The sequence below is a fragment of the Phyllostomus discolor genome, chromosome 4, assembly GCF_004126475.2.
Source record: "Phyllostomus discolor isolate MPI-MPIP mPhyDis1 chromosome 4, mPhyDis1.pri.v3, whole genome shotgun sequence".
Taxonomy (NCBI): Eukaryota; Metazoa; Chordata; class Mammalia; order Chiroptera; family Phyllostomidae; genus Phyllostomus; species Phyllostomus discolor.
The window spans coordinates 116,827,511-116,845,027 of record NC_040906.2 but is presented as its reverse complement, the minus strand read 5'-3'; the positions used below and the strand labels follow the sequence as shown (position 1 = coordinate 116,845,027).

The 17,517-nt window shown below is 50.2% G+C and overlaps 2 protein-coding genes across 10 annotated transcripts in view; one reads left to right on the top strand and one right to left on the bottom strand.

Annotated features, from left to right (window-relative positions):
- TMEM63B (transmembrane protein 63B) overlaps positions 1-6,419 on the bottom strand; it is a 23,642-nt gene extending 17,223 nt beyond the window's left edge. For 4 of the 6 annotated variants that reach the window (XM_028508566.2, XM_028508565.2, XM_036024153.1 and 1 more), the window contains exon 1: positions 5,542-5,689. The gene's annotated coding sequence lies outside the window, so the exon portion shown is untranslated. Of the gene's footprint in view, positions 1-5,541; positions 5,690-6,134 lie in introns of those variants that run through there. The other 2 variants (XM_028508568.2, XM_036024154.1) reach the window with 2 other exon arrangements.
- MRPL14 (mitochondrial ribosomal protein L14) lies at positions 5,772-17,517 on the top strand. 4 transcript variants are annotated; one of them, XM_036024156.1, is made up of 4 exons: positions 5,812-5,884; positions 11,568-11,682; positions 14,906-14,997; positions 17,004-17,517. In XM_036024156.1, the coding sequence occupies exons 3-4, from the start codon at positions 14,927-14,929 to the stop codon at positions 17,368-17,370; spliced, it is 438 nt and encodes a 145-aa protein (XP_035880049.1). In that variant the 5' UTR covers positions 5,812-5,884; positions 11,568-11,682; positions 14,906-14,926; the 3' UTR covers positions 17,371-17,517. The 4 variants fall into 4 exon arrangements, with proteins under 4 accessions (XP_028364370.1, XP_035880049.1, XP_035880050.1 ...); XM_036024157.1 differs by lacking the exon at positions 5,812-5,884 and adding an exon at positions 6,869-6,990; XM_028508569.2 differs by lacking the exon at positions 11,568-11,682 and having other exon boundaries at positions 5,772-5,884.

Genomic DNA, 17,517 nt, shown 5'->3' with positions numbered 1-17,517 from the left:
GGGTGGAAGCTCTGGCCTCTAGAGATAAGGGAGGGCCTGGAAAAGGGAGGGTTAAGTCACATAGATTTACCTTCACTGGCTCTCAGGCTGTGGCCCCACCATGGGCCAGGGGAACTTGGCCCAGATCCGGCCTGGGTGGTTTTTCTAAGCTGGAAGCTATCTGTGAGCCTAATATCCATCACCCACCCCTACACACACACACACACACACACACACACACGCGAGTATGGACACACATGCATACATGCTCCAAATGCATCTCAGTCTCTCCTTGTCTCAGGCAGGGGGCTGAGCTGAGCCCGAGGAAAGATGAGGAAGGGTCCTAGGCCTGAGGATCCAAGGATAAAGGGAGGGGTCTCTAGACCAAGGGAGGATGGGTCAGATGCCAGCACCCCACTCTAAGCTTCTCTTTTCATCCCTAATAGAAAAATGGCATGTTTTCATTTGCTTAGAGTTTTCAACTCTGTTAATCATCTTCCCAATACAATTGGCTTCAAAATAAGATGTTTAGTTTCTGAGCTGCCCACTCTGTCCCAGAGTAGGGGTCTGAGAACAGGTTCAGAGTGGGAAGTCAGTTAAAAGGTAGGACTTCTGGATCTGCGTTACTTGCCTGGCTCCAGTCACTGCTGCTTACTGTCATTCCTTTCTCCCTGCCCAAGCAGCAGCTACAGCTCTCTCCCCTCCGACTTCCTCACCTGTCTCCAATGATCTCTGCACAGAAGTCACCTGAGAGCTGTGAGGACTATAACTCCCAGAGTGCCCCACTCCTCTGCCTCCGGAGCAGGGCAGGCTGGGAATGCCGTGCCTCCAGCGAGCTTTTCCATTGGCAGAGGGAGGAGGAGTGGGCGGGGGCCTCTTAGGTCGCCCAAATCCCCTGCTGCTAGGGTGGTGCCCTCCAGTCCAGGTTCCTGCCACTGCCAGGCTGTTCAGCCCTGGATGGTCCGAGGGTTCGAGGGAATGGAGTGGGGAAGAGGAAGGAAGGGGTAGGGAGCCCAGACGCCTGGATTTTGGAAGTGCCTGGGGACGGGCGAAGCAGGGCTCTGGGGAGGCTCCCACGGCGCCGAAGTGCGGCCGTGGCATCACTGCCCCACCCCCGTTTTAATGGAGGGCCCCTGGGGACCCCTTCTGCTGACAACACTGAAGCTCTGCCTTTGGGGTGGAGGGTCTCCAGGGAAGAAAAGAAAGCAGACAAAGAGAGAGAACAACAAACCCAGAATCGGTGACTGCAACTCTGGGAGCAAGTGTCTCCCAGCCCCCCCGGGTGACTCACAGAGTTTTTCCTTGCCCACCAATCGCTGCCTCCCTCCAACATTTCAACTGCAGGGCAAGAGGCACCAGATCTTAGATGGGGGGAGGGGAGCTGGCGTTGTTTGTGCCTTCCACTTGGTCCCAGGGAGTCTCTGAAAAGCCTGTTAGGAAGGCTAAGTAACTGCCTTGTGTTTTACGCCTCCCTCTTCCTTCCCAGCCCAAGTTGCCTTAAAAAATAAACGAACCCCCACCCCCATTAATTTAGTAATTGTAGCAAGTGCCATTTATCAAGTACCACTGTTTCAAGAATACATACATGATTTAAGTCTTAACAATCCTGAGTTAGATGTCACTGGCATTTTAAGATGAGAGTACAAAGGCTCAAAAAGGTTAAGTAACTCCTAAAGTCACACCACTAATAAAATGACGGACCTGGGACTCAAACCTAGGTGGCCTTTCTAAGGCTAGAACACTTTTCAGGGCACTGCAGTGCTTTCCTGGTGTGCCTGGAACAGGACTCTGCAGACCCTGGAAGCTTTGTATGTGCTCATGAAATGTCCTCTGGCCAGAGAGTACTGGAGTGCTGTGGGCATGCGTGTGTTTCAGTTTGTGAGTGCACAGTGTGTATTTGTGTGTGTGGGAAGCTAAGTGACTGCATGGCAGTCTACAGAAATGCAGTGAGTGTTCACTTCTAAGTGTGTGTGTGTGTGTGTGGGTTTGTCTGGGAGCCTGGGTGTGTGAACGCAAGGTGCTCAGAACTCTAGGGTACCAGGGGAAGGTAAAGGTAGGTACAGGTATCTTGGCTTTGTGGTAGTCGAGGGGCATGTACATTAGTTTCCCCCTTAACTCCCAATGCCAACGCACTCCAGAAATCAATAGAGCCCATTCTCACTCCTTGCCCATTTTTCTCCCCAACTCCAAAGCTCCACCAGGCCAAAATGTAATGGGTACAACCCCCCCGAGCACCAGCCCCCTTTGCATCCTCTCCTCCCGGAGGGAAGGTGTGGAATATTCTTGGAGTTTCTACATTAAGGGAACTGGTAGTGTGGGTGGGGAGAGTCCAGGCAGATGCTCAGTAACTGAAATCACCATGTTCATCTGGGGACTCCTTTTCAGGCACAAAGCACTCTTCCCTCCAAAATGGCATGGATCTTCCACCTACACCTGAGGAAAGCCGGGCAGGCTTGATCAGATCATTACTCCCATTTTCAGGGACTCAGGGAAGAGAAGCCACTTGCAGGAGGTCACATGGCAGGTAAAGGGTGGAGCCAGGGCTGGTGGCTCTGCTGGCTGACAGAGTTGCTCCAAGCTCTTAATTGTGGGGGTGGGGCTGCTGGGCTGAGTTTCACCTAGGCTGTTCCTTCACTGAGAGCAGCTGAGAGGGAAAAGAATGAGGCAGAATTTGGGGTGGGGGGGTGGTAGGTAATAGGGGAGGAAGGCATTTCCTCCATTACACAGGGCTGCTGGAGCCAGCTGTATCCCAGAATTTCTCTAGACTGACACAGGCTTTTAGCCGGAAGTTTGTAGAGAGAGCGATGGAAGATTTTATTTCTAGCTAACTGAAGGTTGTTATTTTACCGTTAAGAAGCGTGTACATTGTAGGGGTGGGGGAGTTTTAAGTTACAAGTTTTTTCTTACAGAGTTACTTGGGAAGATTTAATTTAGGCTTGGGCTCACAGGAAGGCAGTATGTCTATTGGGAGGAGACGGAGATGGAGGCTAGCTCTGTTACTATGCAACCTGGGCCTCAGTCTTCTAATCTGTAACAGAATTATATCCTTGCTCTGCCCCTATTAACTTCAGAGGGATGGGCAAAGTGTATCCACGAATGAGGATAAAATTAGGAAAAGAATGCACTAATCAAATACTTCTTTAACTCTTACTCTGTGCCAGGCACTGTTCTAAGCGCTTTACAAATATTAACTCATCTACTCCGCATCAGGACTCTAGGAGGGCAGTGAGGTATGGGGGTGGGGGGTGCATAACCTGTTCACGCAGCCAGTCTCTGGTAGATCCTGATATGGACCCAGGCAACCTGGTCAGAGGCTATGCTCTTAACCACTGCACTTTGCTGCCTGGGCCAACCTCAGAGCCACTTCCAACAGAGAGCTGAGGATTGCCCACTACTCTGGAGAAATGCCACACCCTATTTTCTACCTGTTTGCCTTCCCTCTTGCTTGTAGCTCCCAGACTCTCCACTCAGGCCCTAGGTTTGTGATTTTAGGTTCTGAGGCAGGTGTAGGGAGCAAGGCACAAAGCCGTGTGGTTAGGAGCACAAGCTCCAGGTTAAGATAGACCTGGCCTGACCTTTGCAAATTACTGGACCATCCTGTGCCTTGGTTCCTTCATCTGCAAATTGGGATAATAATTCAGACGTGGTGGTTTTGAGGATGAAAACAGATAACTTATATAAGGCTTTTAATACAGTTCCAGGTACATAATGGGTTCTAAAAAATTAACTACTGTTAATAATAGTGTGGAATTAAAAGAAATTGGTTTAGTGGAGGAAAACTGTTAAAAAGTCAAAGTAAAAGAAAACATCAAATTTAATAGGATAGAGCCCCTCAGCCAGGATGGGCTTCTTGTTTTGACCCAAGGGCTTATATCCCACTTGGGACTCTGCCACTGAGAGGCAGGGTACGTTCCTAAACTTTTCAATTACATCCGCTCCATCCGTAGCAGGCAGGGGCGGTGGGAGCATGGGAGGGTGGTGCTATGCTAGAAGGGGTCAGAAGGGGTCAGAAGTTTGGAGGACAGAACTCGTTATTGATCAACTACCAGGCAGGGTGCCAGATTCTACCTGTGCAGTCTAATTTGAGCCCCATGATAAATCTCGAAAGGAAGTGATAGTAAACACACTTTTTAATGGAAACTAAGGTTCAGACAGGTTAGGTAACTTGTCAAGGTCACACAGCTAAAGAATGGCAGAGTTGGGATTTGAACAGAGGTCTCCAAGGCTGTTATAATTGGAGGAAACTTGTAGGATGTCCAAAAGGGGGTTCTCAGCTCCCTACCACCTGCCTTCTGCCTTGCTACCTCCCCACCCACCCACCGTGATTGAGTTGGGTGAGCCAACAGCAGGCCTCGGCATGTGCCACTTGGGCATGCCAGGGCTTGGACCCTCTGATGCTCTAGAGGACAGTCATGCTGCCAGCACACTACCACTGGAAGCCTGGCAGATACTCCCATTCCCCTACTCACAAGGAGGCAGAACTGGGGGGTCCCTCCTCAGGAGAGATTGGGCACAGCCTCATTTCTCCTAGGCTGCAGACCCAGGGCGAGGATAGAGAATGGTATTAGGCAAAAACCCTAGCCGCCCCCACCCTCCACCCTTCTCTCCGGGGGAAGCGTAGTACTCAGCGGCCAGATCTCCACCTAGGGGACCCAGGAAGGTGGCAGCACAGAGCCCCAAGGGCAGCCGGCCCCTCTGACCTCTCCTCTTCACTTCCCAAGCGTCCTTCTCTTCTGGGACACAAGGCGCCGAAGCTTTGGGACTATCCTCTCTAGGTGGTCAAGAAGGCCAGGAGGGACAAAACGCGCCCCCTCCCCCAAACTGGGCCTTTGCCCCACTCCGGGTTCCGCGCGGAATCCTTTCCCCACCGCACCCTCCAACGCAGGCCCGGGCGCCTCATGAATGAACTGCACTGTGTGGGGCGCAAGGAGAGGACACGACACGCTCCTGGGGCTCGCCGCCTCCCCAGCCCGCCGATCAGTCCCCAGACCGGCTGGGGGCAGCGGCCAGCCTCGTGCCCGCCAGCGCCCGCGAAATATGTCCTTGCCCGAGCTCGAAACACTGCCCCGGGGTCGGCTTCGGGGGTACTCGGCCCCAGGAGCACGAGAAAATAAAAAGAAACCGGGGCCAGCGGACTTAGCGACCCTGGAATCCAAAACTCGGGGGCGGGGGCGGCAGGTTCCCCACAGCGGCGGCAGGTTGACGGGGCGCAGCTGGAACCCCGGAGGGCCGCGGAGGGGAGGCGCACCTGGACCCGGCAGGTGGGATAAGAGTGGCTCTAGGGTGGCGGGGGTCTCACCCCTCGGGATCTCCGGAGGGGTGGGGACAGAAGGCGTTGCACCTCTGGACCCCTAGCAAGGGTCGGAAGACTCACATTTGGCTCAAGATGGTGTGGGGCTGGGGACAGCGCGCGACACCAGTAGGTCCCGCGGGCCCGGGCACCTCTGGGTCCCGCAGGAGATAGAAGGGAGGGGACGCGCAGCTGAGTCTGGGGTTTTGTTTTGGGTGGCAGTGGGATCCTCAAAGAAGAGAGAGGGGGTTGGGGAAGGGTCGCATACTCACCCCCAGGCGCAGACTCAGCTCCGGCACCGAGCCCCGGCTTGGGGCGGGGCGGGGCGGGGGGAGGGGGAGGGGGAGTCGCTGGGCGGCTCGAGCTCCAGGCTCCTGCGGCGGCCGCGGCAATGTCGGGGGAGGGGGAGCAGGAGGAGGGAGGGGGAGGAGGGGGCGGGGCAGCTCAGGCCCCACCCCCACGCCAGCACACGCACAGCGCGCGCACACTCTCCAGTCACGCCCTCCCAGCTGGGGCTGGCGCGCAGGCGCAGGGAAGGAGGCCGCGTCGGGTGCGGGGGGAGGCGGTGCTGGGCCCGAAGGGCCGTCAGCGGGATATTCCAGAGCGGCGAGAGCGGTATGGAGCGGAGGCGGGGGCGGGGGTGGGGGTGTCCCGCTCCCGACTCTTTACTTCCCCTCGTTTCTGGCCGGCAGCAGGGGGGCGCACTTCCCGAGTGGGCGGATAGGGGCCCTTCGGGGCACAGGGGCTTGCGGGAGGGGTCCTGACGGAGAGGGGAGGCCTCGGACCCGGACGCTCTTCCCTCTCGCCCGCTAGAGCTGCGGGGCTCACCTGACCCCTGCACCCGGCGCCCCCTGCGGGTGCTCACCTGCCTCCCTGGGTTTGGGGCCGGCCTGGGCAGGCGCGGGTCGTGGTCAGGCCTTCACGAGGTGCCTCGGCCCGTCGCTCGAGCGCGGCTTCTCGAGTTCCTCGTCTCCTCCTGCCCTCTCCCCCTCCCAGCTTGGGTCTGGAGGTGACTTTGTGACTTGTGAGGCACTTCTGTGGTGTGGAGAGTCCGTCCGCTGCTTTGACTGTCTGGGGATGAGTGCTTCCCCGGCTCCAGGGGGTTCCCTGGTTTCTAATTTCATCCGAGGCTGCGCCTGCCAGGGATTAAGACGGGATAGATAGATAACATAGAGATAGGTATGCGCGCGCGTGCGTGAGCATGCACGTGTACAGGAGTGTATCGCCCACACACATAGGCACAGAGTACCAACTTAGTCATTTAATTTGGGCTCTCTGGAAGGTTCTCTTTCCTTCAAGTTTGAAGTGGGTCGCTTTGGGACAAAAAGTGAAACTGCTTTTCACAGCGGACAGTAAATGAACTTTGCTACCCTAAGAGATTGAATGGACTGAATTTATAAAGAAGTTAACAGAAGGGCCTATGATAGTCATTTTGAGCTACTGAGAAAAGCTGCGAAGTTGGGTGAGGCTTAAACCTGGGCTGCTGGACAGGGACAGGGTCCTGCCCACCTCGGTGTGTCTGGTGGTGTGGGCTACTGGCTTTTTAAAGGGTTCATTAGTAGCTTGTGGAATGAAGCTGTAAGTTTTGATTTATTGTAGTTCAAACTGAACTCCCTCTCCAACTGAGTCCCATTGGTTCGTGGGATATCAGTTTAGTGGATCACAGCCATCATTAAAAGAAAGAACATAGAAGATATCAGAGTGCATTGTCCTTGGTAAGGGTAGGTATTATTTCTTGACACTTGCTTCAGGTATACACACACTTGTGAGTGAATTAAGAGATGTTAGAAAATATTGCATTCTGTGTGTCACAGAAAAGTTTGCAACATACTGAGTCTTCTGTATCCTCCTGTTTGCCCCCCTGCCTTCCTCAGCCTGAGGATGCAGGTAGTACACCAGGAATATACCGTCAAGGACAGAGTGGGGCTCTTTCTTCCGGCCGGAGACTGTCCCAGGAGAAAGTTCACTCTTCACTCATTGGAAATGTGTCTGGTTGAAGAACAGTGTTTCGTCGGGGTAGGAAGTAGGCTGGCCTACCTAGGAAGAACAGGAAGGAAGACGGCGTGAAGCTGTCTTTGGTAGACTGTCTGGTGGGAGCTGTCTTTGTAGGCTTGGGTTCTTGGAGTTGTTTTGTTTTGGGTAGGAGCAAACAGTTTAGATGAAAAAGCATCTACTCTAGTTGTTTTTTGTTTTGGGATGGAATTGTCCATTTTACCCTCAGAACTGCTTAGGTGTATATTTCCAATGAAACTTTTTACATATTGAGTTGATTTTATGGTTGTAAAGCTGCTGTGATTCATTGCCAAATAGCACTTGTGATGCATATCTGGAAAGTGGAACTGGAGGCCATAGTTACCTGGTTTTTGGACCTCTGAGGATCACTGAAGGCATTTATATGTTACTATTATTTTTAAAATGCAGTTATGAATCGAAACACGTGGTGGATTCCTGATCTTTTCTCCCAGTGCCCAATTATGGTTACCACGTGTTAACAAGCGGAGAGAAGAAACATTTCAGAGAGCCTGAGTTAAGTGCATTGTGGAATTCATGAAGGAACAGTGGCCAAAATGTTTTATTGTTGCCCTTGAATACGAAAGGGAAAAGTCTTTTCTGGAGTCCATTTTTCAGCAGATATTCTCATGAACAATGAACATGATTATTGGGGCTCTCCTCAGCAATTAGAATCTTAGATGATTCAAGAGTTCTTAAAGCCTGTCTTGCCCCACTCCTGTCTGGGGGTTATGACATCTGGACCCACATTAGATGGATTTTCCTATTGTTTAGTTTTTATGGCTCTATGAGAGCTTATAGGGTCTCAAAAACCAGATTATGATTTAGCTTTTCTTCTAAAGGCTGGTGGTTTGTTCTGGATTGTAGCCCACCCTGGTGCAGTTTTACATGTATGTTAATAATAACAACCAGCATGTAAGAGAGAACTATGGCTCAGACTCCAGAAGTGTTGCTCTGGGTCATGCAATATGCTGTCTTATTAAGAAATGTATGAGGTTGCTTTATCACTAGTGGAACAACTCAGAGTGGGAAAGTCTGCCTGTTAGAAACGTAAAAAAAAAAAATCATCCGTACCCCTAGGAAAGAGAGGGAAGCACTTTTCCATGTCTACTTTAAGCTGAAAAGCACTTTTAGGACTGTGTGATCTTAAAGTAAGAACTATAGTGCTGCCCTGAAAAGCAGGGAGTGAGGCCATTCTCCCTGCTGGAGATTTGGGAAACAGACTTACCCTGCAGACCTGGTCCCTACTGGTTAATTCAGACAGGGATTCCCCATTTATGTGAGTGAGGCTAAAGCACATTCTCTTCCACACCTCTTTGCTCCTTCCAATTACCCTTGCTTGGCAGGAAGTCATTGAGGCCTAGAGAAGTTGATTTCAAGGCCACAGACTTAGCAGTAGAGGGGAGCCTGGAGTGGAGGAGATGTGGTTTCTATCAGCAGCATTTCCTGTTTGAGTCCAGGGACAACTCTAGGCTTTTCCTTTCCTCCACTACCCATCTGCCTGACAGCACCATAAACCTGGCTCCTTGCCACTGGCCCACTAGAGGTGGTAACAGGAAGGAAAAATGCACATGATTGAGTAGAACAGGACTTTGCTTTGTGTGCCTTCTCTGAGTTTGACCATACCAATTCTTTCAAACTTATTTCTGGACTGTAGAGGTCTGCGAATCTGTGAAGTGGGGCTCTAGAGGGAGGAGAGCCAGCATAGATACAATTTACACATTGAAAAACCAATTTGAATAATTGGGAATTGCCAGATATACTTAAGAAAAACAGCTTTAACTACTTTTGTGACAAGGTGGGGAGAGGTGAATAGACAAACAAATATAGGACAGGAGCCCTGGAAACATTTTTCTTTTGTGAATCAAAAGGAGGCATGGAGCCCTTGTGGCAGGCCTGGCAGAAACAGCTCATCATGCTATTGAGGGGCACTTTGCTCATTGATCGTGACACTGTGAAGACGCTTTGGCATGTGAATCAGATCAGCTTCAGCATTTGCCCTAGCCTGTGCTGAGTGAGTGCAGATATTTATTGAAAATTTATTGAAAAGATGGTTCTCTAATTCCTGAGTTTTTAAAGATTACGTGACAGCCTTGATAGAGAAAACAAAGTCCTTGCCCTGTGTGTGTGTGTGGGGGGGTGTTTTTCCGTTAATTTATTAGTGGTTGAAGCAGCATCTTAGCTGTGCAGGTATTGTGTGGGTTGTAATAGAAACAGCCTTCTAACCTTGGACAGGTCAACAAGTCACTTAGTATTTCAGGCTTCATTTCTAGTCTGCAAAATGGTGCTTACACTGTTGAGCCCCCTGAAACCTTCAAAATCCTTAGCTGATTCAATCCCCTGCAGACTCTTGCTCTTTATTATTTGTCTTTTTGTTTTCATGGGAGCTGGGGAATAAAATCATCCAAGAAAGTAATCTGTGTGAAGGTACTTGAGAACTGGAACATGTTACATTTGTGTGAGGTTAAAAAAGATTCCTGAAAGAGGATCATTGGACAACAAAACAGTCATGGGTTTTTAAGCAACGAATAAGAACATGTGTTGGTCCAGAATGATTGGGGTGAAAACTGCAGGAGATGTCAGGGTCCTGGGGTTTCCTTTTCCTGATTCCTTGAAGCTTCCGAGCCCCTGCCTTTTCCTGCTGTGACTAAGAATTGACATTTACATCCTCAGGCTTGTGGAGTTTGTCCTTTTTGTGGCTGCTTGTTGCATTTGATTTCTCTTAGTGTTTCTTTTCCATACTGTTACATAGTAGCAGAATCTCCTTTAAGCACTCCTTTGTGATTGTGGACCTTTTTATTTGTTTAGTCTCTTCTACAGAGCCCATTCCTTTTGAAAGGACTTCGAAATTTATGTAACATGCCTTACCTAAAGATGGAAATTGTTCATATGGAAACATTGTATAATTATATATAGGTCTATGATACTAAGTACATTTCCGTAAACCTCAGCTCATGCAATGGAACTTCCCCGTTTTCCACAAAGCATCAGAGGTATAGGCACTTTGTGTTTTCTTCAGCTCAGTCTCTGTGTATTGAAATTAGTTAAAAATGAGCTCTGGATGTGTATGTAGGAGGCTCCCTCAAGTCACTGGGAGCCTGGGAGTTGGGCACAAGAAAGATCACCGGTTCCCCAGCATGGAGCCTTCTGGAGCTGGAGGATGAATTGTAGTTGCAGATTAATTTTATTCGTTTAACAGATACCAAGCTGCATTTGTGTGCCAGGCACTGTTCTGGGTCCTGCAGCACTGTACAGGGCAGGCAGACAGGCATAGCCCCTGCCTGCACTGAGCATCATTCCAATGGGACCTGTAGGGTGATGCCAAGTGAAAAACTCACCTATATGTACCTGAAGTGTACGATCTTCCCTGGCCTCCACAACTGAAGGGAGATGTTAAAGTTAAACCAGGGTAGAAAATGAGCATGGCTCTTGGATTGTATAGTAAGTAGTTTATCTCCCTTCTCTTCCCTATCTTTCTCCTTTCTCCCTTCCCCCTCCTCCCTTCCCCCTTTCCTCCTCTCTCTTCCTTTCCTTCCACCCTTCTTCCCTCTCTCCTTCCCCTCTCTTCCTTTTACCCAACCCTCTCTCCTTCCCTTCCCCCTTCTGGGGAGGTTGTGATTCATAGTCTAAACCTGGAGGGCAGTACTCAGTGCTGACCGGAAAGTGCCATCAAAAGCCATCCCTGGCACTGGAGTCTTCTGAACACCTGGCCCTGCCTGAGTAGGAGTGTTATAGAGGAGGAAATATCACTGGGGTTACTTTTTATGAAAACACAAAATTCAGTGTTGAAACAAAATATCATATATAGACTACATCTGAAGTGAATCAGGGCCTGTGTCTATGGATGGATTTACGTTAGGAAATAACATCAGGGCCAAAGTTGCTTTGAAGTAAATTGCTGCTTCCATTATTCCTCCCCAATACAAACCAGTTATTTAGTGGCGGGATGAGGTGTTTCCACAGTGGGCTGTGCAGGCGCCAGGCTGGGGAGATGGTTCGGGGACGGCAAACACAGCATGGGCTGCCCCTCCCATGACCGGCACCCGGTTCCCGGTAAATGAATAAGCGCTCTGCAGTGTGTCTGGAGCATGAGTGGGGTTGTTTTGTTGTTGTCGGTGTTGGCTACTTCATTTATTTAATTCAGCAAGTGTTTATTGCACTACTATTCCATGAAGACCTGCTGCAGTCTTTTGCTGCGGTGGGAGTGGTGGGGACAGACTTACTTTTGTTATGAGTAAGGGCTCGACGATGCAGTAAGTGAATCTATTTGGTTCTTGTATGCTTTCAGGTCCGTGGGAAAGCTTACTGTTGTCCATTTGACATATTTTGGGTCTGAAACTCACCTTTAGGCCTGCCAAGAGCTCTGGAAAAGTCTTTGAAATCAGGCCCTTTCTTGTGAAAACGCAAGTGCTCCCTGGAGATGGGAATGTGTTACTCTTGTGTTTGAGGACAGTACCAACAATCCTCACCCTTTGAGTCTGTGCTTCCTGAATTCCTGCAAGGAGTTTGCTTGCCAGATGATCAGAATTCCTGTTTTTGGGTTTTTTTTTTCTTTTTTTTTTTCTTTCTGAGTTTGAGATAGTACCAAGAACTAGAATGTTAAGGGATATCAGCTTTATTTAAAAAAAAAGTATCTAAATTTACTCAGTGTTTGCGTTTGGATCATGGAAGTTGGAGCAGTGAGAGTTCCTGCGGCACGGGATAGCCTAGAAGTCCTCAGTGCCGGCAGGGAGGGTAGCATCTGGTGCTGCACTTTTACACAAGGCTTCATAGAGGAGCTGCACTCACAGCTGGCAGACCTGGCTGGGCAGAGGTGGGCGCAGGCCCGGGGGCTGGTAAGCGTGGCATGGGGAGGGGCCTGCGCCTGGGCCTGGGCGTGTGCTCAGACTACCCCAAGAGTTTAGGGAGGTGCCTCAGATGGCGGGGTTTGTTATACCCAAGTTGGGAAAGTTCTGGGAAGCCCCCAGGCACTTCTGCAGTTCTCGGACAAACAGAAGTGTAATTGAAGAAGCCAGTGGAGAGGTGGGTTGGCTCCTTCTCAGGAGAGGAGGTGTGGTGGTGCTGGGCTCATCTTGAGGGTTCTGTGGAGCTGAGGAGCCCCCTGTCTTTGGGGGGCAGAGCAAGGGCCCGCTGGTATCGGATGGAAAGGCTCGGCTGCGACTGCAGGTAACTGCGGCCTGGACCAGAAGGACTGCTTTTCAGAGCTGTGTTTTTTGTCTGTTTTGTTTTGTTTTTAAAGCTGATGTCTAATTATTGCTCAGAGGATGGAGCTCTTCTTGTCACAGACACTATAGATTGTCTTCAGTACTTAAATTGGGTTAAAGTGAATCATTTTCACCCGGTGTTTGTCTACATCTCAGTTGATTCTGTAGGCATTGAGTTGAGTATGAGTAAAATGTGCCTGTGATGTCACTATTCTTGTTGGAATGAGGATGATTTAACAGTTGGAAAAATATTAATATTTAAGTTGAAGTTACCATGTTAACTCTGTTAAGAGCATAGGTTCAGGAAGCTGTTGCTTGGGTTCACGTTGCAGCTTTGTTACTCCTGGCTCTGTGACCCTGGACACGTGATCTAACATCTCAGAGCCTCATTTCTTCATGTACAAACTGGGGCGAATGATAGTGCCCATCACAGAGGGTTTGTGAGGGTTAAATGAGACGATAATGTAAAGCATTTAGTCTGGTGCCTGATACATTATAACTACTCAATAACTGTTCATAAAGGAAACAGAAAAAAGACCAGATTACCCTTATCTGGGTTCTTACCCGGAGCTCCCTTGTGTGACGTGAGTTTTGGATGGCATAGTGAGGCTGGAGGGTGTGGTAAAAAGGAGCTTGGACAGAAGCCGGGTCCGCTTCTGGTTCTGGTTCTGCTTTTGGCTACTTGTGGGGCTTTATGTAAGTCACTTCATGTCTCTGGATGTCAGTTTCCTAATCTGTGAAGTGAGATGTGACTAGTGCCGATGTGACAGTGGTGATGATGATGATGAAGAAGAAGAAGAAGAAGACAGCTAACAGGTACTGAGTTCCGGGCACCATGCCCTGTGCTTTGCATGGCTTATCTCCTCATCGTGTTGTGAGGGAGTCTTGCAGTATGTGTCACAGAGTTCCTTTGCCGGGGGTGCCTCGCCATACAGGTGAGGCTTGCCTCACCTGACAGTCCTCAGCTCTGTGTGTCAGGTGTCAGTAGTTCTGTGTTTGCTGACTTCTTTTGCAGTTAATTTTCTAATCGTAACTACATTTTGGCCAATGCTTACTGTGTTGTCCTAAAGAAAACACTGGAAAGTAAGCTTCTGATTTGCGGCTAAATTACAGTTAAAAGGCATTTCTGAAGTGTGTTTCTAGATATTCCTGTGGAAGTAAATAGTGAGTTTTCCCCCACTCTTGTGAAATAAAACCTTATCTGAGGTGCTGTGAACTTGGACAGGCGCAGCTACGTGTAAACACTGAGGTGGTAGAGAGAGGCCTTCTCGGCAGAGCTCCTGAATGAGGCCCTCTGTGGCCAGGCGGTCTGAGGGGAGAGCAGGTGTGTTTTGCAGCAGGAAATAGTAGTTGTTTGAAGGTTTTTCTTAAACAGGCCCCTAGCTGATGCCCAGGTGTTGCAGGAAACAGGATTCTTATGTTTGTTGGTTCAAGGAGCCACCGGGTTGAGGTTCTGCAAGCTAGAGTCATCAGTGTTGGGTTGGTGTTTGCTTTTATATCTCTGACCTGCCCTCCCGACCCCGCTTTTTAACTGCAATATGGGGTGGTAGTTTGGGAGGCTGACCCAAATAGAAACCTTGGTCAGGGACTTGGCAGGGCACCCTTTGGCTCTACTCTGCTAGCCTTGAGCTGTCCAGGTGTTCTGGACACCTGGGCGGCTCTGGTTTTTACATTTGGGAGAAAGGTGATGTGGTGACAGACAGCCTGGGCAGGTGCTCAGATAATCTACTTTCAGGGAGTAAAAGTGCTAGTCTCAGGAGGCCATGGGGGTCAGCAAGGGCAATGGTGTGCAGATTTTCTCTGCAAAGGACTTGGAAGGCGGTCCCTGCTGTGGACTGCACCGGAGGATCGGTGCTTCCCCTCTGCCTGTCGAGGTGATGTGATGACGACAGCATGCTCTGAGCTGTTGTATTCCGTATAGTGAGACCTGCTGTGGGTCATTCCAGTTCTTTGACCCCAGTTAGAATATGAATCAGCAGCCCTGGCCAGCATGGCTCAGTGGATTGCGGGTTCAATTCCTGGTCAGGGCACACGCCTGGGTTGTGGGTTTAGTTCCCAGTTGGGGAGTGCATGCGAGAGGCTACCAGTTAATGTTTCTCTCTCACATTGATGTTTCCCTCCTTCTTTTTTTCCCACCTTTACCCTCTCTCTAAAAATCAATAAGCATGTCCTCAGATGAGGATTTGAAAAAAAAGAATATGGATCAGCAAAATTGTAGTTGGAGTTCCAGGTAATCGTCTTCATGTCTTTTAACCACTGAGATTCGTACTTAGTGACTAACGGTCTTGTGCCAGAAATGCCGTCTCCCACACAAGTCCGCAGCAGTGTTTTACTTAAGAAACAGCAACAACGACAACAAAAACTGGCTCTGAGTAAGGACACTGACTCAGAAATAAATCCTTTCCCCTTTCTTTTTCTGCAGGATTTTCCCTCTTGGTATCCAATGGCTTTCTTTACTGGGCTCTGGGGTCCTGTCGCCCATGTGAGCAGAGCACTCAGCCAGCGCTGTTTCAGGTAACTTTTCCCATTAAGTTCTTTGAGCTGCATCTTTTGAGTAAGTCTCCAGTTGGGTCTGGGTATTATGGTGACTAGAACAGAAGTGGAAACTCCAGGAGGTGGGCTTGGGGTCAAGGAAGCTGGAAGAATCCAACTGCACTGGGGCTTGGTCAGTCAGGTGAGGGGCATGGATGGACAAGGAGGTGCCAATGCTGTTAGCGGGAGAGGCAACAGCATGTGGTAAAAGATGAAACTTTTCAGTCCTTGCCAGACTTAGAGAGAATCTGGTATCTGTTGACTTTATCATTCCTCCAGTGCATAGAACCTTCCCTTTTAGAAATGGAGTCATTTTGTAAAAGTTACATGCTTATTATCAAAAACTCAAGCATGATGGAAATGTGGCAGCCTCCCCTCCTGTTAGACGCTGGGCCAGGGGGAGGACACAGGCTGCGTTCCCGTTGGCGAACGTGCCTTTTGGCCCCATTCACGCACTCATTTTGCAAGTGTTCACTGAGCACTGTGCCTGGGTTGCCCATAGAGAGATGAATAAGAATTGCTTCCTGCCCTGAAAGAGTTCTCACAGTTGGCCATGGGGGCAAACTTGGGAACAAATAACTCTAAGAAAATGTGACAAGTGTAAGAATAGAGGTTTGTGTTTTGCTGTGGAAGGCCTGAGGCCAGAGCTGCTAAGGGAGCCGGAGGAGGAAAGGAGAGTGGAGGTGGCCTTCCCAGAAGGGAAGGGGAGCAGGCCTGTCCAGGCCTCCAGGGAGGGCGGAGAGGCACAGTGCTTGGAGAGCTCCAGGGCTTCACGGCCACTGGGGCACGGAGTGGGTGTGTAGTGGTAGGAGGTGGTGGACCTCAGAAGGCGGGTGACTTGGGGCCAAGTTGTTGGCAGTGTAGACAACGGGGAGCCATTGAACAGTTCTGAGCAGGGGAGTGGCCTCAGTTTTATATTCTATTAAGAGCTTTTGGTTGGCAGAGTGAAATGTACTTGTTACCAGTTAGGACACAAACGTAATAATTTTGGTGTAAGAGAGTGAGTTGCCAAATTCAGGAAGTGTTGGTGGGGTGGAGGGAGAGGACAGAGATGCTTAGGAGGTAGTATCAGCAGGACTTGGTAGCAGTGGATGTCGATGGAGAGAGAGGAGAATGGCTTGGGTGCTGGAGTTTCTGGAGAAGCCGTGGTCTCGATGGGAAATGTAGCCGCAGGAAGAGGATTGCAAGGGGAGGCGACAGGTCCGTGTGGGACCTCCTGAGTTTGCAGTATCTGTAGGACACATGAGTTCAGAGTGGAAATACAGGACTAGAATACAGGAGACAAATGGGCCCGGGGATGGAACTGACTAGTTGGAAGCAATAGGAACAGATAAAACTGCCCAGGGCAGGCGTGTGGAGTGAAAGAAGAGGGCCTGGGGTCACCCTGGAGAACATTCAGTGCTTGAGGTGCTACCAGCAGAAACTGGAAATCCCACTGTCACCGGATTGCTTAATAATAGCCTATCTGCCTTTAATAGGTGCCCATTAAAAAAAATTCTTTCTAGTGGGGAAAAATGCATTAAAACAAGATCGTTACCTTGACTTATTTACAGTTTCTGCTGTGTTGTGTCAAGGGACTCCCTTAGCAAACCTGCTCACTCATACCTTCTGGTTCCCAGCAACACTTAGATGAGAAAATTTGGGAATCAGTATATCTGGGGCAGCAGGTTTTGCAGGTTAGGCAGTGGGTGAGGCCTGGCCCATAAGGTATTTCCTTAATCCTCAGAGTCCTTTTGGAAGTCAGAGCCTTTAAGTTAAGGCTGCCCTGAAGTGTGTTGTAACAGAAGATTGGGTTCTCTTTAATGCCCGTCCAAGTCCAGACCTTGTCTGTGTGGAAACTTTCTCAGGCACAGAGAAGGCCTCAAGCCCCTGACTCTCTGTCGGAGCCCCGGGGGGTTCTCGGTTCAGTGCCCGAGCCTTTCCCTCCCAGAGGCTCTGCACCCTGACCGGGGGAGGTGCAGACCTCAGACGTTTTTCTTTCCCATCAGCACCACCAGGACCCGCAGTGCCATTCAGAAGATGACGCGAGTGCGTGTGGTGGACAACAGTGCCCTGGGGAACACCCCGTACCATCGCCCTCCTCGGTGCATCCACGTGTACAACAAGAGTGGGGTGGGCAAGGTGGGCGACCAGATACTGCTGGCCATCAAGGGACAGAAGAAAAAGGCGCTCATCGTGGGGCATCGCATGCCCGGTCCTCGGATGACCCCCAGGTTCGACTCCAACAACGTGGTCCTCATCGAGGACAATGGGAACCCTGTGGGCACCCGAATTAAGACACCCATCCCCACCAGCCTACGCCGGAGGGAAGGCGAGTTTTCCAAGGTGTTGGCCATTGCTCAGAACTTTGTGTGAGCAGAGCCCAGGCCGCTGGCGGCAGCGGGGCTCACAAATGGAGCAGTTCCAAAAACCGCGCTGTCGCTGATGGGGAGCTTGGGGCCCATGGCTGGGGAACAGTGTCCTGTGAGAAATAAACATTTTCACGTATGTTTTCTTCCCTGA

Coding starts and splice junctions, on each gene's coding strand:
- MRPL14 (XM_028508569.2), top strand. CDS start 14,927: ATGGCTTTCTTTACTGGGCTCTGGGGTCCTGTCGCCCATGTGAGCAGA. Junction 14,998..17,003: donor CTCAGCCAGCGCTGTTTCAG/GTAACTTTTCCC, acceptor CTTTCCCATCAG/CACCACCAGGACCCGCAGTG.